The sequence below is a fragment of the Lissotriton helveticus genome, chromosome 10 (assembly GCF_964261635.1).
Source record: "Lissotriton helveticus chromosome 10, aLisHel1.1, whole genome shotgun sequence".
NCBI classification, from domain to species: Eukaryota; Metazoa; Chordata; class Amphibia; order Caudata; family Salamandridae; genus Lissotriton; species Lissotriton helveticus.
The window spans coordinates 685150538-685177381 of record NC_136071.1 but is presented as its reverse complement, the minus strand read 5'-3'; the positions used below and the strand labels follow the sequence as shown (position 1 = coordinate 685177381).

The following is a 26844-nucleotide window of genomic DNA, read 5'->3' as shown; positions in this document are numbered from 1 at the left end:
ATCTTAACTAACTTTCCCTGTCCTACATCTGATAATGTAGAGGATTCGACTGCTTTTTTCCATCAATGGCTCTTAGAGTGTCTTGAGAGTTCGATTCCGACCAAGACACAGAATTCTGCCAATAAAAGGGCATCTGCCCCATGGTTTACTCCGCAGCTAAAAAAAGCTAGGCAAGATCTTAAAAAAGCCGAAAGAGCCTGGAGACGATCTTATGATCTTTCGGAAAGGCAGAATTTTAAGACACTGACGAGAGTTTACCATAAGTCGATCTGGGCTGGAAAAAAAGCTTACTTGGAAACTAGAATAAATGAGGCGGAGCATTCAAGTACAGAACTCTTTAGGGTGGTAAAAGACTTTACTTCTTCCTCTGCGTACACCCCCATTCACACGCACTCTGAAACCTGGTTGAGGGATCTGGCTGTATACTTTGTACAGAAAATTACTACTATTCAAGATTCCCTCTCTTCCACTTTCCAGCAGCAATCTGTGATCTCGGGGCGTCTCATGTCTGATCATGGTCCTCTGTTGTGTGAGTTTCCTCCACTGGACAATGCAAGCTCTTTTGACATTTTGTCCAACCTTAAATCTGGATCTCCACAGGATCCATGCCCGGCCAAGTGTTTAGCGAATTTGGCACCTGTGCTAAATGACTTGGTCAACCCCATTCTAAATATGTCACTTTCATCCGGGGTAGTTCCTAAGGCCTGGAAGAGCGCCATGATCCTGCCACTCCTGAAAAAACCAGCACTCGACCCTCTAGTCCACGCCAACTACAGACCTATTTCCTTACTCCCGGCTCTAGCGAAAGTGACTGAGAGGTTTGTTCACAGATCGATATCTAATTTCATCGAGGAAAACGATCTGTTGCATAACACCCAATCCGGTTTCCGTGCAAATTTTAGCACGGAAACTGCGCTCCTCGAAGTCACATACGCCATCCGGGAGGAGTTGGATGCTGGAAGAAAGGCGGTACTGGTCATGCTTGACCTGTCGGCGGCATTCGACACCGTTCCCCATGCGCTTCTCCTTGCCAGACTCTGGGACTTTGGCCTGCAGGGAACGGTGTGGAGGTGGCTTAAATCCTTCTTAGCCGACCGCCGGCAGACAATCTGGGCTCCTCCGTACTCCGCTGAGATGCCGCTGCTAGAAGTGGGGGTTCCCCAAGGATCCATCTTGAGCCCCCTCCTCTTTAACATCTTTATGGCTCCTCTGGCAGCGGTCGCGGAGTCTTTCGGCGCCCGGATTGTCACCTACGCCGACGATACCCAGCTCCTGTTTGTGAGCAACAGGAACGGTCTGTTCAATGGCGACCAGATCAGAGGTTGTCTGAATGCGGTTTTTGAGTGGTTAGGATACCATGGACTGAAATGCAACTCCGATAAGTCGGAGCTGCTCTTTTTTGGGTGTACCTCCGAGCCGGATTGGAAACCTTGGTGGCCGCAGGATATGTCTCCCCCCGTTAGCTCATCCCAGAAGGCCAAAAATTTGGGAGTGATCATTGACAACGACCTATCTTTTGGACCACATATTTTCTCTCTTACTAGGAAGTGTTTTGGCATCCTTCGGATGCTACGAAAATTTTTACCATTAATATCCATTGAGCACAGAAAAATTATTGTCCAGGCACTGGTTGGCTCCAGACTGGATTACGCCAATGTTTTATTTTTGGGGCTTCCCAAATACCTGGTCAGGCGTCTTCAAGTTGCTCAGAATTCTGCAGCTTGAGCAGTCTTCGGCCTCCCAAGAAGAGCCAGAGCCACTGCCCTTCTTTCTACCTTGCATTGGCTCCCGATTGATAAAAGGATTCTTTTTAAAACTCTGACTACGACCTTCAAGGCCTTACATGGTATTGGTCCTAAATACATTTCCAAACGTGTGTCTTGGTATCAGCCCTCCAGATCTCTTAGATCTGCCGCGCTATCCAAAGTGAAGGTTCCTACTATTAAGCGCGCCAGAGCAGTAGGTCGGTCCTTCCGCTATCTAGCTCCTCGCGCTTGGAATGACCTCCCGATTTCTCTAAGACAGGCCTCTAGCCTGCTGTCCTTCCGAAAGGCCCTTAAAACATGGCTTTTCCCTTAGACTGCTGCTGTTTTTTTATGCGTGTGTTGCATGTCCCTTCAGTGTTATGTTTCTCCCTCATTTGGTGGGTACCTTCGATAAAGCGCCGGGATGCTCCAAATGGAGTGGCCGTGCGCTATAGAAGCATAAATATAACATAACATAACATAACAAGGCCTTCTGTAGGTCCTGATCATTGGCCGTACCAGCCAACAGTGCCAGTTCCCAATTCTCGGCTCCAGCGAACCACCTGGCGGCCGAGAGAAGCTGCGCCGCATAGTAATACAGGTCAAACCTCGGGGCCTCGAGGCCGCCTTCGTCCCAACATCTCGTTACGGTGTGTAACGCAACTCTACTGCGCCCACCTGCCCAAAGGAGGGAGGTGAGGAGGGAGTTCAGCGTGCGAAACACTCGGGGTGGTAACGGGCATAGAGTGTTTTGCAGCACATAGAGGACCCTAGGGAGCATCACCATTTTGGCAACTGCCAAGCGCCCCATTAGAGAGAGAGGGAGCGTGTTCCAAAAGGCAATAGATTTACTGAGGGCTGTGAGAATTCTGTCGATATTGTAAGTCAGGAGTGTCTCTTCAGAGTTGGCCACCTGAATACCCAAGTACCGGAATGTCAGCCGTTCGTACCGGAGCCCCAAATGATGGAGATCCGTATCCGGGTCAGGGGCTGCATCAGTCAGCGGAAACACCAGAGACTTGTTGACATTCATGCGCAGTCCAGAGGCTGCGCCAAAGCGGTCCAAGAGCCGCAGCAAGGCGGGGAGGGCTTCCACTGGGGAAGTCAGATAGAAAAGCGCATCATCGGCGTATAGGCAGATCACATTGGTGGTGTCCCCCACCACTATACCCCAGTCTTGCAATTCCGTACGGGCAGAAACAGCGAGGGGCTCAATTGCAAGAGCAAATAGGAGGGGAGAGAGAGGGCATCCCTGCCGGGTGCCTCTCCCCAACGACCACTCGTCAGAGCGGGCCGAACCCAGGCGCACCCTGGCTCGAGGCGCCCCGTAGAGCACCCGGATCCAGTCACGGAATCCAGGCCCGAACCCCATTCTCAGGAGCACGTGCATTAGATAACCCCAGTGCACCGTATCAAAGGCTTTGGCCAAATCAACTGAGACCAACACGTGAGGTCCCTCCCGTCCCCGCACCTCATGTAGTATGTGATTCAGGCGACGCAAATTCATCGCCGTGTTACGACCCGGGATAAATCCGCACTGGTCGGGGTGGACTAGGTGAGTCATGTGCGGGGCAAGGCGAGTGGCCAATAGTTTAGTAAGGATTTTTGCATCCGTGTTTATCAATGTGATAGGGCGATAAGCTGCGGAGTCTGTTTTGTCACCGCCTGGCTTCAAAATCATACACACCTCACCCTGATTCATGGTAGGTGGAAGGGTGTTAGTACGCAAAGCCTCATTGTAGACTTGTAAGAGGGGGGAGGCCAGGATATGTCCGAAGGCATGATAAAACTCAGCCGGGAATCCATCACCACCAGGGGTCTTGGCCCGGGGGAGGGCGGCTATCGCCGCGGTAATCTCACCCAGTGTCAGCTTCACATCAAGTTCCTTCGCCGCAGCTTCCGGCAGGGTCTGCAGGCGGAGGTCTTCAAGATAGGAGTGATAGACATCCTCCGATATTGACAGGTCAGCCTCATATACGGTTTGTAGATGGCCTCGAAGGACCGCAAGGACATCGGTCTCAGAGTGGACCATGACGCCACTAGGGTTTCGTAGGGCCACTAATCATTCAGGTAGATGGATGGATGGATGGGTTTTTATATAGCGCAATATCACCGCCAGGTCTCAAAGCGCTTTGCATTGGGAACCCGTCCTGGTTTTTCCCTGTGAGATAGCCCCTACTGGGTATCCCCAAGGTGAAAGCCAGGCATCCCGCCGCGGGGGGCCGTAGTGGAGATTAAGCAAGCTATTGCCCAGAGTTGCAGAGTGTGAACCTGTGATTCGAGTAGGCACCGAAGCGAGAATTACCGAGTCCGTGGACATTTTGGGCTCAAGACCCTGCCGCGTCGGGAATTGAACCCTGGTCCAGGGTCTGATCTCAGCGTCCGGGTCTGCCTCCTCTAACCAGTGAGCCACACTTCTCCACGGTGCGAACTCCCAACGAAGTATCCAGGCTAACAAGCGGCCCGACTTGTCCCCTTCACGATGGAGACGTTGCCTGTATTGGCCCAGTGTAAATTTATCAAGTCGTGCGAGTACGTCGTGTATTGACACCAGGGCAACACTCTCCGCATGTCGATCCAACGCGTCCGGATCCGACTGAGATTGGGCGCCCTGAAGCGCAGCCTCCGCAGCCTGTAAGTCAGACAACAGTTGTTTCCTGACCCCGTACGACAGGCCCATACACGCTCCAAGCACCACTGCCTTCAGTGCCTCCCATTTGGTGGAGTAGGACAGGTCACCCCCCACCCAGTTGAGTTTCAAGTAGTTGGACAGCGACGTCGCCACATGATCTCTGGCCACCTGATCCTGAAGCAGGGCAGTCGCCACGTGCGCGCCGCGTGATCTGGCCACTTCGCCACGCATGTAACTGGGGCATGGTCCGACAGGTATCGGGCCTGGTGTGTAACCGTCAGTGTAAGAGAAGAGGTAAGGTTAGCCGCAAGGACCCGATCTAGCCTACTATGTGTGCCATGCGTCGGGGTGTAGCATGTGTAAAGCTTCTGAGCGGGGTGGCAGGTACGCCACACGTCTACCGCTCCGAGATTGTGCATCACTTCCTGTAAGCGCGCCGTCATACGGGGCTTAGTGCCCGCTCTGGGCGGGTGACGGTCCAGCTCATGATGCAGTCCGCAATTGAAGTCCCCGAACCAGAGGAGGGGCGCGTCCAGACCCGGAGCCACAAGATCCTGTATCTGAGAAAAGAAAGCCGGGTCATCAGTGTTCGGGGCATACATGTTAAGGAGCAGGAGTTCTTTGTCGTCTAATTTGAGCCTCACTAATATGTACCTGCCTGCCACATCTGCATCAATATATTGAACAGCACAAGGAATCCCAGGGGCCACCCAAATGAGGACCCCCCTAGCATATGTGGAATAGGAGGAGTGTAAAATCTGACCTCTCCATTTCCTAGCTAGCCGTTGCGCGCCGTCGTCATCCAAGTGGGTTTCCTGTAAACAAGCAATTGAGACCCCGTGGCGTTTAAGGAAAGTGAGGACCCTGTGTCGCTTAGTGCACGTGCCCAGGCCACGCACATTCCACGTTAAAAACTTAAATCCCATGGCCAAAGATTACGCCCAGATGGGCCACAGTATAGGTGCAACCTGAACCGCCTCCACGTGGCCCCCACTACCTGTAAAATCAGGGGTGCAGCCCTATGGACAAGCACCCCACAAGTCGGAAACAGCGTGCACAGAATGCCAGTGTCATCTTTGTCACAAACCCCAATCCACCCCCCAACAACCCCAAAACACGGAACTTTTGCAAAAATACCCTGATCCCCCCCACCCACGACCAATAGGATAGCAACAACCAAAACCGCCACCCCGCCCTTCCCCCGCCAGTGCCAGGACGTGCACAGCCACCCCATACAACACACTCTACACACACTCACACACAACAAAACAACCCCACCCACCCACCCTCCCAGCTCCCCGAAAGACCCATTGATCCTGAGAAAATTACCCGGGCATGTCTCCTCAGTGGAAATAACATTTATTAAATGTAATATTGTATCCCTATGCTTTCCAACTCTAAGGACATGTTTAACATTAAACATTTACCTGCCCTTCTTTTGAATACCATGCACCATATCTCATGGGCCATAAGGCCTAACTAGGAGTGCCTTATTCATTTTTAAAGTAAGGTTTAGGCCAATCAAAAAGGATTATTTTGACTGGCTGAATTTGCAGTTTTGAAACTGTGTAGCCAAGTTTCAACGTTTGACCTGGAGATACAGTGCCACTGCACCCGCTAGCACAATGGGTGCTGCAGGTGAAAGGTAGCATTTAATTTACAAACCCAGGATACACTTACTACCATATACTAGGGCCCTATGAGTAAATTCAATCTAGCCGTCAGCAGTATACCAATGTTTATATGTTGAAAGAAGGAGCACACGCACTTTACCTCTGGTTATCAGGGGTAGAGTGCAGGCAGTTCTGTAGCCATCAAAAGTTGGGTTTTGAAAAAAATCTGACACTGCTGAGGGTAAAAATTTCCAACACATACTCTGCTTTTTAAAAAATCTTTATTTATCCTTTTTATTGCAACTGTAAATAGAATAACACAACCATTACAGCTGTAATACCTGTACACATAGTATATCTTTCTGTTTGCAGATGAGAAGTAAAGCGTTCCAGCCATAAAGTTCAATATTGTTTGAAAGTCTGGCGTATCTCTGAAGTATAGTTTCAACATCTTCTCGGGAAAGAGCACACCATTAAGATTCCAATCCCCATTTATGTCCACAGTCCTACTCCCCCCTTGTCCCATTTCAGGTGCACCATCATAACCAGCTGTACACTCTTTCTTTAGGACCTTAAAACTACCAGAAATATGGTGGCTGCTCCCTTCTACATCAATCAGTTTCTCCAACGCAGCAGTAGCTGTGGTATCTCTGGTAATCCCTGCCAAATTTTCCTGACTGTGTTACTTAGCTTAGCGTATTGCAAAAACAGACCTCTGCTAACTGCAGAGGTCTCACAGGCGCCCGTAAAACCTGTGAATCTGTCAGACAGGTAAAGATCACCAAATAAGTGGCAGCCCTCTGCCGTCCACTCCACCATGGCTCATTCTGTATGTCAGAATGGCTTAATCCACTCCCGCCTCAGAGACCTTGCAAACAGCGGCTGATGTCTCTACCACTGTAGTAAAACAAGCATTTGCAATGCAATAGGTCTCGTTTTAACGCAAATTTAAGCTATAGGCCTTGTAAATGACAAAGCCTTTTATTTATGTTCTAAAAACCAGAACGCAAAAATAAAGGGCATTATCATTTACAATGCTAATAGTTCAGACTCGCGTAATTGCGAGACCTATTGCATTTCCAATGCTTGTTTCTGTTATTTCTGTTGCAGTGAGTTTTTTTCATTGTTAGTTTTGTGCATGAGAAATGGGATGTTGTTTTTGAAACAATGGTGTTTGTGTTGGTACAATTTCTTGGGAGGAGGAGAAGGGACGATGTTTGTCTCCCTGACAGGGGGTCCTTTAACCGACCAAGGAAGTCATCCTAGAATACGTAATGAGATTTAAACAGTAATCCATTGGTGGGGTCCTGCAGGGATGGGATGGGGGTTTGAGGTAGGGGCATCGTGAAGGGGGCGGGCGCACAGCTGCTTTCAAAGGGCTTCCTATTTGAAACTCAAAAAACAATTATTATAGAAATGAATTGTGGAGAGGAGTAACTTTATTTCCGGTAAAGCGGATGTTTCCGGCTGATGTTGAAAAATCCTAATTATAGCGTCCCGGAAACGTGTATGTAATCGGTTGGGAGCCATACAGCGCTCAAATAGCAAGAAACGCTATTTAGACAGTCGAAAGACAAGCTAATCTGCATGTGAAAGAGACCGCGCCGCTATTCACCGTAGGAAAAAAAGCCTGTTATTCACGCCGCTGTGGAAAAACTCCACGCGGATGTGAAAATCACGTGACTCCCAGCAAGCCTGAGCGATGAGCAAATATGGCATTGCGTTAATTATATTACTGAGATCTTCACCGATGTCTTTGAAACTATTTTGTTTTATTTTCTTGTTATAGTTCACCATTTTTTCTGGTCCTGATTCAATTGGCTTTCAAATGTTCTCTGCCTGTACTTTTTGTGTGATTTTCATACTAAGTAAAAAAAAAAAAGACAAAGATGTGTCGAAAACGTGCTCGAGGGAGAGGTGGGGGGAGGAAGCGACAGGAGCTGAAAACGTGCTCGAGGGAGAGTTGGGGGGAGGAAGCGACAGGAGCTGGGGGAGTGGAATACATGTACGTAGAAAGGCTGTGTTTGCGAGGAGAGAGAGGGGAGGTGCTGGTGTGGGAGGGGGGAGGTGCTCGTGTAAGAGAGGGGAGGTGCTGGTGTGGGAGGGGGGAGGTGCTGGTGTAGGAGGAGGAGTGCTGCTAGGGCAAGGCTGTGTTTGCGGGGAGGTGCTGGTGTGGGAGGGGGGAGGTGCTGGTGTGGGAGGAGTGCTGCTAGGGCAAGGCTGTGTTTGGGGGAGAGAGAGGGGAGGTGCTGGTGTGGGAGGGGGGAGGTGCTGGTGTGGGAGGAGTGCTGCTAGGGCAAGGCTGTGTTTGCGGGGAGAGAGAGGGGAGGTGCTGGTGTGGGAGGAGTGCTGCTACGGCCTGGGGGAAGCTGGCTGGGGAGGGGGAGGAGAAATTCTAGTTTATGGCCCAAAAGCGCGTGCCTGTGGCCACGTGAACTTCATGAAAACGCCAGCAAAAAGCTGGTGGTTTCATGAGGATTTTGAGCACTTGAATTCTCGTTCCTCAATGCGCTTGCGCGCATTTAAGGTCACGAGACCTAAACATAAGGAGCAGGACCTCTGGAGTTGATTCCAGAATGTAATTGATGCTGCAAGACCGACGATAACCCTACTCATATGTTAGGTCTATTGACACTGGCTCATGTGGAATCTGTATGCCTAGGCATCTGAAACTGTCCACTTCCCATTCTAGACCTCCCCTTGGAAGATTCTCACTCGACTAATGGGCATATGCTGCTAGTGGGAGCAATGCTGCCTTGCGCTCAGTGAGCCGCATGCCCAATATCCCCCTAAAATTGTGCAATTCGTCCAATAGCACTGGGATTGCCTCAGTTGGGTGGTTCAGTTAAAGTAAAGTATCATCTGCATAGATTGATGCAACATGGGTAGTGTTTAAGGCCCTAATCCGCAATTCCCTTATGTAGCCTGACTTGTGCCTCACTCTCTATTCTCCACTGCTTCAACACACAACTCACGGACACCGGATCAGTATGTAGCAGTTTAATCCAGCCTCTGGGTTTCAGCCCAAACACCATACTGTGTAGTGCATTGCTTGCATATAGTCCCATTTCAGGGTACCAAAGGCTTTTTCGATATCAAGCACAACCAGTATGGCCTCCAGCTCTGTGCCTGCTACACTGTTTACAGTATGATGCAGTCTACCGATGTTCATGTGTGTGCTGCGCCAGGGATAAATCTGCACTGTTTTGGAGCCAGAGAGGATACCAAGCGTTTCAACCTATTTGCAAGTATCTTTGGTCCCTTGTTCTTGCGGATTGAGGTCAGTGATGTTCTGGGGCTGCTAAAAGTTGATTAGCGCCTGAGAAGCGACGGGCCCTTTGCCTGCTCTCGCCCATATCTTTGCTACAGGTTTTGCAACCAGCGCTTAGTAGGGTAGTAGCCTCGCCCCTAATGCCTACACAGCCACTACTCCTATTTGGAGGCTTCTTCTGCTCATCCTGGTGGTATTTATCTTTCTTGTGAGTGGCTTGCTTTTGTGCTCTGGGGCACGCAGGGTCTTGGTTGGATTCCTCTACCATAACTCCTCTCTGGGAGTGCTGCTGCCTGGAGGGCCATGCCACGCAACTAGGCAGGTAAAGAGGCTACACTGTCCCTAAAAGAGGATTCTGTCACCTCGTTGTGGAGCAAAGCTGGTCCCACTGCCTCTGCATCTATGGCGTCCTCATCAGAAAGCCCCGACGATCCTCTTACCCGACCTATTATGACGCAATTTCTGCAGGCAATTAAAACTGAAATTGGATCTCTTAAATCTGATGGCCAGACTTTTCTTAAGAAAATCAGAAAGGAGGTAACAGACATTGGGGAGTGGGCAGATACCTTTACCATAACTACTCTCTTGGAGCCCTGCTGCCTGGAGGGCCATGGCACGCAACAAGGCAGGCAAAGAGGCTACACTGTCCCTAAAAGAGGATTCTGTCACCTCGTTGTGGAGCAAAGCTGGTCCCCCTGCCTCTGCATCTATGGCGTCCTCATCAGAAAGCCCCGACGATCCTCTAACCTGACCTATTATGACGCAATTTCTGCAGGCAATTAAAACTGAAATTGGATCTCTTAAATCTGACAGCCAGTCTTTTATGAAGGAAATCAGAAAGGAGGTAACAGACATTGGGAAGTGGGCAGATGACCTTGAAAAAACAGTGGACACCCGTACCGAAGACCAGGAACAGCTCTGGCAGTACCCAGCCCAGATCCCCATCCTGACAGCGGAGTCCGAGCACTATGTCTGACGCCCGATGGAGCTGCTCTGTTCAGCTATTGAGATCGGACTTGGTTCATCCCCAGACCGTCACCTACCAAGCCGGACTTTGGGCACGGTTTTTCTCCCCATCTCCCTGTCTTGAACCCCTCCCCCTCGTATTTCTGTGACTCTGCTTTTTCCTTGTCTCCTATCTATCTGTTCCTATTCAGCATTCTTTCGTTCTTTGTCTACTTCCTTGCTCCTATCCCCTCTCACCTGAATCTTGCCAGCTTCACCGCCTAGCCCTCTGTCCTTTTGTGCCCTTTGACTAAGCACTCCTTCTCGCCTTTTTGGGGAAAGATCCAAGTTATATACGCTGGAGTCTCAGAATACCCGCTGAGAGAGTCCACAGCGCCAAGGGAGCCACTCACAATTAAGGTATGGTTTGGCACCCCTTGCCAAAGCACTCCCTCTCCCCTTTTTGGGGAAGGATCCAGTAAATAGGCCTTGGAGTCTCAGAGACCCCTCTGAGAGAGTCCACTGCGCTTAGGGAGCCTCTCGCAACAGAGATGGGGAAATGATACCACTCCCCTTGGGATCACAGCTTCTGGACTTTGGGTGCAGCTTTGACTCGCCTACCGGTTTGTGTCCCTGTCACCCTCCTCTTGCCATGCCATGTCTCTAACCCTCCCCTCCTCTTTCCCTCCCCCACTCTCTGTCTACTTCCCCTGCTCTTACCCCCCCCCCCCCCCAACTCCCCGGAATATCTCCCCTTGCCAGCTTTTCCCCCTACCTATATGTTCCTTTTTGTTTGTCTCAACCCTATTTGTAACAAAAATTGCCATGCTCTAATAACTGTGTAACCTTTGTAAAGCTGTAACCTGCAATTTATTGTCTGATACCCATGTAAAGCGCTCTGATACCTCCGGGTCTAGCCAGCGCTATATATACCCTTTTAAATAAATAAATCAAGAGGGGTCTCTAAGATCTAATGGCATGTGGGTCCCTTCCAGGTTTTGAGATCCTCAGAACCAGGGCTTTTCTCATGGAGTCACAAAGTCTCCGCCTATGAAACGCCTCTTCATAAACCTCCAAGAGCTTATCTGTGAGGTCTTGTCAGAACCAACAAAAGAATTCTGGTGGGAGACCATCCAGGCTCGGGTTCTTACCTGCTGGCTAACTCTCAAGGGCCGTCAGTAATTCCTTTTTGGTTATTGGTTGGTCTACCTTAACCAACATGTCTTGTGCGAGTGTGGGCCCCCTAATATCTGCAGAAATATATTCCATCAATGTAGTCCACGTTCTGGCATAGAGAGTCTTCAAATAATGAAACTGTGTATTGTTAATGCTCTCCTTTGTTCATCGGTGAGCCACCTGGACACATCCATGACAAAATAGCGGAAGCACCCCCTTTTGTACCGCTTTCTTAGCCATAAGTTGGCAGGGTATGCTCAGATGTGAGTCCCTTGCTCACTTTGCCTCTGGATTCAAGCAAGCCTGGCTGAAGACGGCTGAAATTCCAGAAACCGGGCCTAGGAAGCTTGTTTCCGGTCCAGGGAAGGCATGGCTTGGCAGTTCGGGCTGGACTGTTCCCATGAGGCACAGGGTCAGACTTATTTGTATATGGCCATGTCTGAACTGGGGTGGCAGAGTGGGCTAAAGAACGGTGATGGATTAAACCCAGATATGTTGACTGGGTGTGAGTGTTTGATTGGTTCAGATGCTCCGTCCATCACCACCCCCTGTACCGCAAAATAGCGGAAGTGGCACACTTTTGCTTCAGTAGACTTACCATCAGTCTACCAGGTCTATCCCTCTCACTGTGTGTAGCCTCTGCCTGTAATCTTTCTGTACCAGCCTATCTAGGAAGTTCTGAATGTGACCCACCTCTTGCTTCACTCAGACCAATGAGTAACCATCCAGTGCATTGTCTGGCTTTTGAGGTTGGAGTGTTGCTAACCTGTCCTCTGCCCTCTTCAGATAATGTTGTAATTACCTCTATCACCCATAGAGGGGCCTCCTCCCAGGGCCAACTTCAAAGCATCCCATTCAATTGTCCTAGTAACCGTAGTGTTCCAATTACAATTCATCAAGTTTGAAATGGCATCCCCAATAGCCAGCGTAAACTCCAGATCTTGTAAGAATGGGGAAGAAAGGCGCCACATGTGTACGCTCGTTCTCATTAGTGCCCCATGGTATCTTAGTTGGCATATGATCCAACAAGAATCTGGAGAGGTTCTGCACCAAGTCTATCTTTGTAGCTAGGTCTAAGCCTGCATTATAGGCTGTCTTCTGCAGATCAAAAAGTGTATTCTCTGGTCTCGGGGTGCTGCACATGCTACAATGTAAGTCGGATATCACTCTCGCCAGGGCCTCCGCCATACCTGAACTGGGACTCTGCCTGGGTGGGCAGCTATTTTGATCCCCACCAATAACACATTTAGTCTCCTCCTCAAACCAATGGCCTGTCGTGCAGAGTAAAAGTATCCATTCCATCTAACAGTCTGTGGACCATTATGTAGTGCCCTTGTGTCTTTGTATTGATATCTTTGCTGAAAGGGGCTTCCCATATGAGCATCCCTTACAACAGGAGAAGTATGTGCCCACATAAACTTGTCCTGTCCATTTTTTAATGAGCTTTTGCACCTCCAAATCCATCAGAAACGCAATATCAATGGAGTTACTTTTAAGATGTGTACGCCTTATACCTCTTCGTGTATCCTTTAAGCCCTTGGACATTCCATGTGAGAAATCGTACCATCTTGTACAGTACTATAAGTGCGAATGTATGCCGCTCCCGTTCATGTGACATTCATCTCCACAATGTTACTGTATGAACCTTCCTGCCCATCTCAGTAGTGATAATGTTAGCAGAGTATACTATGGTATAAATATTCCTTGCGGCCTGGCATTTTGTTCATGGTGTCTTTTCTGATCCAGCCAGTATCATCTGCTGTATCATAAACGCCGCTAGTCATGGCCCGGTCCAGCTCCGCAGGACGCTTGTGATCCCCGAGGTCATAAGCGCCACCACAATTCTGCTCTCAAGGCACCAAGGCAGGGGAGTGCAAGACTGCATCCGTCTCCCTCTGCTGAGTCTCCGCCTCCCAACTGAGGCCCAGGATGCTCCCCAGAACTCGATCGCAGTCGGTTCACACCAGTTATCTCCAGCTAGTCCCAAACATCCTCTGGAGTGTCAAAAACATGTGTCCTTCTATCATGCTGCACTTGGCGCTTCGTTGGGTTCTATAACATGTATTGAAAGCCCATCTCTCAGAGCTTCTGCTTGACTGCAGTGTATGACTTGCGCTTGCCTTGGACATTATGCATGCTGCCTGAAACAAGTTTGACCATATTGCTATCAAAAGAGAGATCTCCTGCCTGTCGTGCCCTCCTAAGTATTCTATCTCTATCGAGTAATTTAGGACTTTAGCGATCATTACCCCGGAAAGCAATCGCCAGACTCCTGTGTGCCCTCTCATTCGCAAACCACTGGGACAGATCCATGAGGTGCAATGTGGTCTCAATCCAAGTTTCAGTAAACAGTACAGGTTTCCCCCTTCTGCTTGCTCAGGGAATCCAACAAAGCAAAGGTTGTTGCGGCAGACCTACCCTCTGCATCTTCAAATTGAGCTTCCAGTCTCTAAACCGCATTAGTAAGTGCAAGAGTTTGGGTCTGAGCATCGTGTTCTGCTTTCACCCACCTTTGTTTCCTGTTACGCGGTCCTCTCGTATATTATTCATAGGCCACTGCTCAGCAGTGTTACCGCCACAGAGACAGTATCCATCTTTGTTTCCAGTGTCCATCTCATTTGGTTGATGGCTAGTAAAATCTGAGCCCTTTTGGCCGCCATGGCTGGGCTCGCCGTTGCCCCATCACCAACTCTGTCGTTGCACCTGTGCAATGACTTCGCTTCCCCAGCATATTGGTCTATCTTGGTCTGCTGAGATACCCTGGATGTCTTGTATTTTCCTCATCTTAGGACCTATTGGTTTCCCTTAGCAGATGGCAGCCCTGCAATCCCAAGAGTCCGGAAATTCTCAGTCCAGCTTCCCAGGGAGGAGTGCTCACCGCTGCAGTGACTTGTCTCCCTGGTGTTGCACTCTTGTGGAGTCTGGCAGTAGGCTGTGTGGTGCTTCAGGTCGCAGTTGGGGAGTCACAAGTGGAGAGGTGGGGCAGTCACCACCACGATGACTCGTAATGCCTGGATCAGAACCCCCCGCTAGGTAGCAAGCCACAGGGGTCACCCCAGTCCTCAGGCTATTATCACGTCTGCTGCACTCTTTGAAATGTCTAATTTTCCCACAGAACATTCGGAAGACCTACTATACATTTTCTTTTAACTCAGACACAAGTATAATGTTTATGGTTAATACTTCACATTTTTATGATATTTCTTCTTGTATAATTAGCAGTTGGGAATCTCCGAGAAGGTAAGATCCTGGGGAAGAATGTTACTTCCAAGTTTTCCAGCAAAACTTTGTTTACTCACAGATGAGTAATCTGATGTACCCTGTGATTTTGATTTATTTTAACATTCACAGTGTTTTGACATATATACCACTGCAGTGGTATAAGTTTGGCATCATGAAATGTCTTCTACATTCACATGCTGTGCTTTATTCTGCCACCTAGTGTTTGTATCCAGAAGTGTTTGTGGTATAGTCTGTTTTTCACATTTACTTGAGAGGAGTCATTATGGCCCGGTATGTGACATAAGTTTTAGAAAAAAATTCCACCTGTAGGTCAATGAGACAGATATTGCGTAAAGTCCTCTGTGCATTTGAGGACAAAGACTGATTTCTGCTGAAGGTCAGTCATTGCTGTAACTGAGACAAGATTTTGCCCTACGTTCTTTGGCTGGTTCAGAGAATGTGTGCAGTGAATGATGCTGTCTTAGAGGATTCTTGACACTGTTTTCTTTTGTGAGCACTTAATAGTCTGGCCTTCATCCCACTTTCAAAACATGTCAGGACAACCTGGGTCTAATGAATTAGAAATCCTAAAGCTATGTGGAAAGGGTGCTTATTTTTCAATCGCACTGCAGGCTCATACAAATAACAGAAATGCACATTAAGCTTCATAATTAAGCCTCAGACAGGGCCTGAAACAGTAGCCTGCTCAGGATGATAGACTGCAGCTATATTTGACAGTTGAGCCTGCAACAAACTTGCTTGGAGGAACAGTGTTCACAGTTCACTTGTGGCATTGTCTGGTAGCTGAAGAACACCTTACTCCTTTATTTTGTGATAAAGTAAAATATTGAAGGATTGTGTTTTAATTTACTTTGTTTTCGTGTTACATTGCAGATTTTGATGCCATTACTGATCCGATAATGAAAGCAAAAATGGTTGCCCTGAAAGGCATTAATAAAGTAATGGCGCAGAACAACATGGGTATTCCTCCAATTGTTATGAACAGGCAAGTACAATTTAGACGTTCGGTCTTTCATAGACTTGCTATTCTGGAATTTCCAAACTCTGTGGTTTTGAAAATCTATAAGTTGTACTTTTTATTTATAGACAGTATCTATTCCTTACTGGAAATATTGCTATTTTTAATATCAATTTCCAGTTATGATCTCTAGTTTTAGTTTGAAAGAGTGTTATGAGGGTAAACCCATATGTAGTTCATATACAACTGTGGAAATAGTAGGCTTTGTCAAATTAAACCACCTTGGAAAACTCTAGGAACTGCTGTCTGTGTAGTTTGTAGAGCTTTAGGGCGAATACACAATATACAATCCTGCTGCAACAAATTGAAACTTAAAATAGAAAGGATTGTGGGGAAAGTAGCAAATCATTGCTTCTGCCCTCTCTATCGAAACTCATTTGATTGTTATCAAGACAGAACAACTGTTGTAGTAGAGAGCATATCCCAAATTCTTGCTATGAACTACATACATCAGATACTGATAAATATGTGATGGATGCATTAATTATCAAACAATTTGAAATCAAAATCCCAGATAGATGCATCTAAATTATTAATTATACATCAAAATTCGTATGAGTGGTAGCAAATAAAAAGCAATCTTAAAGCTCAGAAAAACTGAGCTGTTGAAATCCCTATGCTTAAGGCCTATATCTTTCAATTTTTTTCTTATTTTTTTTTTTTAACTTTATTTTAAAGGTAAATTTCTCCTTAGGGACAGTGAACACAAGTTTCACTGAGTCACTATGCCAGTTTCTGAAGGTTTAAGTTTTTCAGAAAATGAGGAAATGTATACGGTCTCAGTTTTCCATAAGATGAGCAGTGAGGCCTACTTCCAAACTCCATTTTCTCATGTTAACTAATGGAAATTCACTGAATAATGGAAGAAGAGCAATTGATCAGCAGTCCCCATAGAGTCATAGACAGTTAGGTTCTCTATCAAGAAAGTTGAAATTTACTCTTTTGATACCAAACTTCTCTGGTGGATACTTCTCCCTGTAGATTTCTCACCTTTGGAACATCTCAAGCACCAGTCTGAATCTGATAACTCTTAAATAGCTCTTCCACACTGGTAAGGGTGAGTGTCTTATGACATCACTGGAGGCATAAAGCACCCCTGTTGGCGTGATCACGTCTGTTACGTTTTTTCCGTGCCATCAATACATTCCAAAGCGGTACAAAGGGGGGTGGTGATGGACGGAGCGTCTGAACCAATCAAACACTCACACCCAGTTAGCAGATCTGGGTTTAATCCATCACCCTTCTTTAGCCCACTCTGCCACCCCAGTTCAGACATAGCCATATGCAAAGCAGTCAGACCCTGTGCTTCATGGGAACAGTTCAGCCCGAACTGCCAAGCCATGCCTTCCCTGGACCGTAAACAAGCTTCCTAGGACCGGTTTCCGGCATTCAGCCGTCTTCAGCCAGGCTTGCTTGAATCCAGTGGCAAAGTGAGCAAGGGACTCACGTCTGAGCATACCCTGCCAACTTATGGCGAACAAAGCGGTACAAAATGGGGTGGTGATGGACGGAGCATCTGAACCAATCAAACACTCACACCCAGTCAGCAGATCTGGGTTTAACCCATCACCGTTATTTTGCGCTATCTGCCACCCCAGTTCAGACATGGCCATATGCAAATCAGTCTGACCCTGTGCCTCATGGGAACAGTTCAGCTCGAACTGCCAAGCCATGCCTTCCCTGGGCCGGAAACAAGCTTCATGCTCAGACGTGAGTCCCATGCTCTCCACACCAATGGAGTCAAGCTATCCTGGCTGAAGACGGCTGATAGCCAGTCACAGGATGCTTGATTCCGGTCCAGGAAAGACATGGCTTGGCAGATCAGGCTGGACTGTTCCCATGAGGCACAGGGTCAAGGCTGATTTGCATATGGCCATGTCTGAACTGGGGTGGTGTGGAGAGCGAAAAAACGATGGATTAAGGCCCAGATCTCTGTACTGGGGTAAATGTATGACATTGTTCTGCATTCTGTCCATCAACTGTTTTGCATTTGTCACCCCTAGTGGTTTGGGTATGCTTAGACGTGAGTCCCATGCTCTCCACACCACTAGAGTCAAGCTATCCTGGCTGAAGACGGCTGATAGCCAGAAACCGGTCCTAGGATGCTTGATTCCGGTCCAGGAAAGACATGGCTTGGCAGTTCGGGCTGGACTGTTCCCATGAGGCACAGGGTCATGGCTGATTTGCATATGGCCATGTCCGAACTGGGGTGGTGTGGAGTGCAAAAAAACGATGGGTTTAGGCCCAGATCTCTGTACTGGGGTGAATGTATGACATTGTTCTGCATTCTGTCCATCAACTGTTGTTTTGCATTTATCAATACATTCCAAGCACTCCTTATTCTCCTCAGGCATGTGAATCTTGTTGAAATTTTTATTTTTAAAAAATAAAATAGATGCAAGCTTTCTGGTTTTAAACCATGTTGAGACTTTGATGGCCAGATGTCGATAACTGGCCCTCACAACTTCTGTTGTTGGTGCCTAGGATCTGACCTAGTGTTGTAATAGCAGATGCACCCTGAAGTGCTCAACGAAAGAGAGGCCAAGAGGTTTATGGCGAAAGCAAAGTTTCAGCAACAAGGGAGCCATAAGTCTCGACCTAGGTCAAAGTCTCAAGTGTGTCTCCACCTTACTCGAAAACTTCTTGGAGGAAGAGAAATAACAAATCTAGTCATCACACATCGAGAAGCAAGTCGCCATGACCTACGACTTTGCTTCACCCGGTGTCTGATCAAGAACTAAAGGAGGAAAACCTGGAGGACCAGGCGCCTGTGGCTCCATCTGACCTGGTGACAGTCCCAGTGACTGTAGCACCATCTTCAAGGGTCCAGGTTTAACAGTCGTACCTAGGGATTCCTGCATCTGGGACAGATCCAACTATGTTCCTGAATGCAATGTTCAGCATGTTGAACAAAGACATGATACCCACTGGAGGGCCGGCTGGCCCCCTTGGTCTGATGGCCTATTCACTGGGCGGTATGCTGATACCCTATCACTCGGCGCCCCTTACGTCATTCCTACCATTCCCTCTGGGATCATCGTTGAATAATGGCCCGAATTTAAAGTCACTAGTGGAATTGACATAGTGAGTAATAACGCCATCAATACTAGCTCCATAGTCTCCTTCTTTGGAGTCAGACTTCAACATCTCTCCAGCACCACACCTGATGCCACTGGTATGGCTGCCAGCATCACCCCATCCACTATCTTCACCTCCACTGACACCACATCCGACAACCTGCCACTGATACTACACCGCTACAGATAGAAGGCACAGGTGCTAATGGAGAAAGGCAGATACTTTTTTGGGGACACAGACACTCAAGATAACCCCAGTGCGGATGATGAAGGGGATGGAACATTAGTATTGAATTTTGCAGGCTTCAAAGATACCAGTAGGCTGGATACCTCACCTCAGTGTGCACTACTATATCCGACGAGATTTCCCCCACCGAAGGTAACCTCCTATCATATGGTCATCAGAAAAGCAGCGGACATGTTGGACCTGCAGCTGCTATTCACATGAGACACATCAACCATTCCGACCGAGGTTCTGCATTCCACCTCCCACATGGCAGAACCATTGCTTCCATTCAGTGAAGATTTTACAGAACCTATACTGGCTGTATGGGACAAGCCGACTATTCTACTGCTGTTTTAAGTCCATTTGCTCGATCTTAATCAGTTCCTAGAAATCCCACCTTCCTTTGAGCCCACCCCTCTCTGGGGAGCCTAGTGGAGCTGGCTTTTTGTTAATTAAAGTTGACTCCAGCTTCCTCTACACCATCGGACAGTAAATCGAAGAAAATTGAGCAGTTTGCCAAGAAGATGTGTAAGGTGGGGAGCATGGCTCTCAAGTCTATTAATGCCTTGTATCTTCTTGCTAGATCTGTGCTCGCCCTGTTGGATTGAAGTCAAGCTGACATTCCCACTCAGGAGGACCTGCAAGCCCACTTTACAGAGCTGATGGGTGAGGGACAGGCTGCTGTTAAGCATATGATAGTGGGACCTGGATACTGCCGATCCAGTAGCTAGAACTATGGGGGCAACCATCTCCTAACTTTGCTATGCCTGGTTGCCTAGTTTGGGACTTTCGCCAGAAGTGCAGGCCACACTGTGGATCTTGCATGCAAAGGATCTCGTCTCTTCTGTGCAAACATTGACTATCCAATGTAGAGATTTAAGCACAGCAAGACCATGGCTTAGATCTCTTGGTCTCCAAAACCAAACCAGAGCTTTCCATCAGTTTTGAAAGTTCTTTGGCTAAAGCAGAGGTTTTTCATTTCGTGGCCATCTGCAATTTGCAAATTAGCTAAAGCAGTAACAAGAGGCGACCCCCCCTCTGTTACAATATAGAGGACATGGCAAAGCAGGAACACACGCACCCCCTTCCCCCTCCTTTCCTCTTTCTCCTCCTCTTCCTTAGCTTCCTCCCGGGAAGGAGCCCTAGTTCCTCCTTACCTGCACACTCACAGCCCTTTGGTGGATGGGACTCCTCCTTTCCACAACTTGGAGAGACATTTCTTCAGACCTTTGGGTCCTGCAAATTCTGGAAAGGGGTATCTCCTACCCTTTAAAATCATGTTTCCTCCTTTCCCCACACGTCCAGGTGCACTCTTGTCAGATCATCTTCGGGTTCTCCAAGAAAGTGGTCCAATCCTTACTCCTAAAGGGTGCAGTGGATTTGGTTCCAGAGCCGGAATGGAGTCAGGGGTTCTAATCCTAGTACTTTCTGGTACCCAAAAAGAATGGGTCTTCTATGCCTGATCCTAGACCTCTGGATTCTGAACTGGTTCCTCAGAAAATAAAAGTTCAGGATGCCTTCTCTTGCTCAGGTTCTACTTGTGCTGGAAGAAGACTGGATGGTGTCTTTGGAACGTCAGAATGTCCTTTTCCATATCCCCATCCTGAAGTCACACAGGAAGTTTCTTTGCTTCACAGTCTGGTCCGAGCCCTACCAGTTTCCATGTGGCCTCAATTCCTTGCGCTGAGCCTTCATGAAGGTGATGGTTGTGGCCCATCTCAGACAGGTTGCAGTCTTAGTAACCCCCATACCTGAAAAACTGGCTCATCGAAGCCATATCTCCAGAGTTGGTATCTCATCACTTGCAGAATTGGTATCTTACCACTTGCTGACAAAGGCGATGTTGTTTGACCGAAGCTTTTCGATCAACAAGTCCAAATCTCACCTGCTGCCCTCCCAGCACATCCTGTCCACAGGGGCAGTACTTGATACCAAATCGAGTTGAGCCTTTGTTCCTCCCTAGTAGATTCATGATATTCAGGGTGTGAGTCCAGTGTTTAAGAGTAGGGTGATCATTCCAGTCCTGACTGTTTTACTCCTGCTGGGTCTTCTAGCCTCCTGCTCTATTGGCCACACATGCACGCTGGCACATGACGTCACTCCAGTGGTGCCTCCGCAAACGATGGTTCCTACACCACGGAGATTACAAAAACTGTATCAAAATCTCCACTGACTCTCCAGAGGATCTATAGTAGTGGTGTACCTTCTTTTCACTCTCTCCCTCTAGTGTCAACAGTGATTATGGAGGCCTCCAACCTAGGGTTGGGGTCCCATCTGGAGTAACTGGGGATCAGAGATCTTCGTTCTCCAGAAGAACAAATATTTTACATCAATGTGTTGGAATTGTTGATAATACTTATGGTTCTCAAGGCCTTCCTCACTTCTATTCACGGTCAGTCTGTTCTGATCTTGACTGACACTATGACCAAAGTTTGATACATCAAAAAGGAAGGGGCACTAGGGTTGCATATCCTCTGCCGAGAAACTCTGTGACTCTGGTCCTGGGCTCAAGTCCATCAAATTGGCTTCGTTGCAAACCGTCTCGCCAGAGTGCTCAATGTGTGATAGTTTGAGCTGGCATTATCTTGCTGACCATAAGTGGCAACTTTATCCAAAGGTAGTCAAGTCATTTTCCAAATATGTAAGACTGCCCTGGTAGACCTGTTTCCCACTCCAGAGAGCACTCACTACCCGAAATTCTGTGCTCTCCAGTATCTGATGCGGGGAGAACTAGGGGACGTGTTTGGCTTCAGATGGAACTTTCCGCTTCATTACACGTTTCCTCCCTTACCCTTGATTCTTCATGTTTTGAGAAAGATTCATCTTGACCGGGCCCATGTAATCCTGATTGCCTCAGACTGCACATGAAGGGTGTGAGATGCAGACATCATTCACCTTTACCTGTGCCCTCCGTTCCTCCGCTGTCAAAGGGTAAACTTCCTCTCACAGTCCAAGGGGCAGGTTCTGCAACGCCAACCTCCAGAGTCCACACCTATACGTCCCCAGATTGAGCAGGGCACTGTGAATTATTCCCCCCTGCCCCCCCCTTACAAATGGTGGATATTATACTGTGCTCACAATGGCACTCCATCAAAACAGTCTAGTCAGGCAGATGGGGCAAATTTGTCACATGGTGTCCTGAAAACGCTGCAGACCCCCTTCAGGCCTATTTATCTGATATTCTGTGACTCATCCTCTTGCTGGCCTGACGGCCTGATCAGCTTTTCTGTGTTCGCCAGATTGTTAAAGTGGCTCACTAGCAAGTTTCCTCCTCCTCCCTTTATTATACCCTATTGGGATATTAACCTTGTTCTCAAATAAATTTCTTATGCGTTCCCCGTTTGAACTGTTGCACAGTTGCCCCTTAAGGCTCCTCACTTTTAAGATCATCTTTCTGATCGCTATCACATCAGCTGGATGTGTTAGTGAATTGCAGAGCAGATTTGTAACAACTCAGTTTGCCTCTTTCCACTGAAGAACTAGGGATGCATTCCTGACAACGGTTAATACCCTCTTCAACCTCACCCAGTCCCCTTCCTAAAATCTAACATCCCTACTAAATACTCAGATAAGGCCCAGAAAAAAACACAGCCTTATCTTGATGACTGGATGCACTATAAAATTGGCAATGAGTGACATTTGTTTTTCTGCAGATTTTTCTTTGGTGGAAAAAAATACTTATATGATGCTGCTGACCAGAGAGTAATTGTCTCTTGGTGTTAATGTAGACAGGCATTGCAGCTTATGCAGTGGTCACAATATTTTTATCATCACCAAATCGGCCTTGTTTTTTAATCTGATACTCAATAAATTCAAGCAAGTATAGATGATCCATGCATCCACATGGGTCCTGTTTTGTCTGCTTTTCTGTCCCCTTGTGACAGTTAGAGATGTTTAGACTCTTGGAATGGGTTTGTCTATAAGTAAATGGAATATAGCCAAGTCTTTTAAATCTACCTGCTGTGAACATCTCTTCAACTCCACTATTTGGCGTAGATTAACCTGAATGTAGTCATGTATGCTATTTTTCAATGCAATATACATCAGTCTTCCCGGTGGTACTCGTCTGTGTCTAAACACTACAGAGAACATGTACACATGCCCCATCATGAAAGAGGGACAAAGTAAAAAAGAGAAAATTGGGCCAGTCTAGTACCATGCAGTGTCTTTTTCAAATCTCTCGGAGCTGCTTCTCCTTCCCAAGGCCTTTGTCACCCAGCATTTCCCTTCCACATTGGTGAAACACATTATGAGGGAAAGAGACGCTGTGTATAGAACATGGTAAATATAATGGTTTGGTGTGTCCTGGCAATGCTGAATCTCATATCATTTTCCATATTACTTTCTTCCCACCTTTCTGTGGGATCAGCAAGACTCTACCACTTTAAACAGGTATTGGGTTTTCAGTACAGTATAAATCCATGAAATTGGACAACTTGCCAAATTATACACTAAAATGCATGTTTTACATTAAGTATGCACAGTAAGTAACCCAGTACCAATAACACTTTGCAGTGGAAAAATATGGAGCTAAATTAATTCTTAAAACTCTCTTCAGTACAAATCTGGATTTGGTTAGTTGGAAATCACTCCGTTGTCGTATTTGAATTCATTCAAGGTGTCTAAGAATGTTCAACTCTAATACTGTAAACATCACTTGCTGGAACCTTTCTGGGGCACATCACTAATACCTTAAACAGGAACAGCATGTTATTTGTGAGGGGAAATCCTATTTGTGTGCAACAGAAACTAACCCTAACATAGAAGCATTTGCGAAGCTCATAAATTTGGCATTGGCGCTATTGTGTGTTTCTGTGTTTTTATTGACACCATATGCCACAAAAATAAGAGGAAGAAAGGCAAAATGTGCAGATTCAAATGTAATCTCGATAAACATGCAAAAAGAAAAGTAAAAAAAGCACATCATCTTAAAAGAAAACTGTGTGCTACCTAGCATTCACATGTACTTAGAACTGATATAGAAACCGTTTTGTTGTAATTTATGTCACAGAAACGTTTCTTACTGGCACAAAGATACTGTACTATTGACTTTGAATTCCTGTAATCTGAAGACATGATTTAGTCATGCAAAGAAGCCTAAACAAAACAAGCACTTGCAATGCAATAGGTCTCGCATTACTGATAGTTTGAGGTATTGGTGTTGCAAATAATGCAACGCCAATTGCTCATACTTTAAGTAATGCGAGACCTAGTCAATTGCAAATGCTTGCGCAGTGAGCCAGGAACCAGCATTGTATGTCTCAGTGCAGTACCACAAGCTGCTCCTAAAGGTCCCTAGTGACCAAGGCACCAGCACTGCATGTCTCGGTGCACTACTGCAAGCTGCTCCCAGAGGTCCCTAGTGAGCAAGGAACCAGCACTGCATGTCTAGGTGCAGCACCGCAAGCTGCTCCTAGAGGTCCCTTGTGAGAAAGGCACCAGCACTGCATGTCTCGGTGCACTACTGCAAGCTGCTCCCAGAGGTCCCTAGTGAGCAAGGAACCAGCACTGCATGTCTAGGTGCAGCACCGCAAGCTGCTCCTAGAGGTAGTTAGTGAGCAAGGCACCAGCACTGCATGTCTAGGTGCAGTACCGCAAGTTGCTCCTTGAGGTCCCTAGTGAGTAAGGCACCAGCACTGCATGTCTGCTAAGTTGGAATTATTGGCATTATACATGGCAGTGTTTTTTACCTAGCCATGTTGCAGGGTGCAGTACCAAATGTGGCTAAAAGGGGAACTCTTTTGGTCACATATGGTACTGCACCCTGCAGAAGTGATGGTAAATCCACCCTACCCATAATGCTTTGCATGCAAGACAGTACTACGAGTACATTCAAATAGCTATGTCCACATACACAATTAGTAGCGTTGAAATGTGACAAAAGAATGATTACATTCATTTTGGATTAGGTTGTACTCTGTGTGGAGCTGATGAAGGGAAATTTATAGACCGCTCTCATATAAATGTGAGATGTTCTAATGTGTGAAGTAACCACTGCCAGCCTAGCTTAGGACCAAGTGTATGTCCTGCCTGAAGCCTTTTAAGAAAAGAGTGCCTTGAGGCTGAAATTAAAACCTAGGGAGTAACAACACATGTCACGTGGTGTCCTCATGGGAGGTTACAAGAAGAGACAGGGCAATACTAAGGAGGGACTAATAATCCTATTGACCAATGAAAAGCCACCATTTACATAGGACAGGAGCCAATTAAAAAGATAGGTGCAAAGTGGGCGGAGCTTTATGCCCATATCCTGAATACAGCATGTCTCGCAGAGACAGCGCAAGCGGTGCCTAGGTGAGACCTAAAAAGGTATATAAATCAACCCAAGTATTGTACATGAAGCCCCCAGGTGGCACTGAGGTACACTTCTTTTTTTAAGTGCACATGCACACATAATCAAAAGCGATGCCATCCTTTCCAGTGCAAGAGGGCCATGAGGACTCTTCCCAGCCTCTCTTCATGAGGTTGCTAGGATATCTAATGTTCTTTCTTTCTCGGACATTAAAATATATTTTTTTTTAAATTGGCTTTATTCCAGCTAACTTGCAGTAAGAATAGTTTTGGATGTCAATGTTCAAAATTGGACATATTCTAACTCCAGTCTCGTATATAACAGTCGCATTCATATTCTGAAGAACAGATTTTAGGTGAGAGGATTTTTTGGGACAAAAATTTAAAGTTTTTGGCGAGATTCTAGATATATGCATACTTCAATGTGACGCCCTATATGTGATAGGTATTCTCAGATGTAGGTCTTGTGCTCACTGTGCTATTGTACACAAGCTGCACCTGACTGAAGAGTGCTAATTAAGCCAAAATCGGTTTTGGATTGCATGTGTACCTATTCAAAGGGGTCCTGACCTGGCACTTGTTGGACGGTTCCTATTTGAGTAAGATCAAGACTGATTTGCATATGGCCGGATCCTGTCTAGGTTGGCATAGTGCGCAAAAGGATTATGGACTAGAATGCAGCCCATTGGTTTAGATTAATCCAAGCGTTCCACCCATCACCTTTATATGCACCTCATTTCGAGATCTATATATAGTCCTATCTTTAACGCAAGTATGCAATATTTATGAGTTTGTCTTCTTAGGGTTATCGAGACCTTTGGATTATGGGTAATAAATACCTTCACAAATAAGAGCTCAGTGCGCACTCAAAGTATGTGCTGTAAATTGATCTCGTTTGGTGTACTTGATATTCTGGAAGTACAAAAGAAAAACGATGTGAGCACTTGCAATGTTCCCCAATTGGAAATCAATTATTTTTGTTTATATATGTGCTATTAATGAGGGTTGTTAAGATGTAACAATTCTTGTTTCTGATTAAGAATGTAACTTTAATAATTGACTTTATTGATTTAAACAGATTTCCGTTCATAAACCAACAGATGTCTGGAGCACAAAGTATTGAAGGACCAAATCTATTGCAGCGTGGGATTGGACAGGTAATCCAGTCTGAAGTTGTAAATGTTTTTAGAAAAATGTACTGTATTTTGACTTTAATGCAGTCTTCAACATGAAAGTGGACATGGATACATTTTTTTTATGTTTTGTTTTGTTAGGAAGGAGGTATAACGCCTCAAATGATTCGACCTAATCCTCCAAACTTTGGACCTGGCTTTGTCAGTAAGTGACCTAATAAACTGTTTTGCTATTTTAATTGTTAGTCTATGAGAAAATGAAGATCTCAGGCCATAGAAGTGCACCAGGGGTACTCTGGTGCATTACAATAGTTTATGTACTCCTGGGCATTTCTGTAAACCTGGAATGACTGCATATACTTGTTTGAATCCTTCTGTATCCCAGTTTACGCAGACACATGTATAAAAGGCTCTGAGGGGGTGTACTGATTGTGCACCACATAAAATTAGAGCGTCCTCAAAAAAGTATCCCTC

At 46.7% G+C, this 26844-nt stretch overlaps 1 protein-coding gene across 15 annotated transcripts in view; it reads left to right on the top strand.

Annotated features, from left to right (window-relative positions):
* The window catches only part of KMT2C (lysine methyltransferase 2C), a 1799940-nt gene that overhangs the window by 1348264 nt on the left and 424832 nt on the right, over positions 1-26844 (top strand). For all 15 annotated transcript variants that reach the window (XM_078663231.1, XM_078663229.1, XM_078663237.1 and 12 more), the window contains 3 exons: positions 15499-15610; positions 26316-26394; positions 26512-26575. In XM_078663231.1, coding sequence (XP_078519357.1) covers positions 15499-15610; positions 26316-26394; positions 26512-26575 — 255 coding nt within the window. The remainder of the gene's footprint in view (positions 1-15498; positions 15611-26315; positions 26395-26511; positions 26576-26844) is intronic.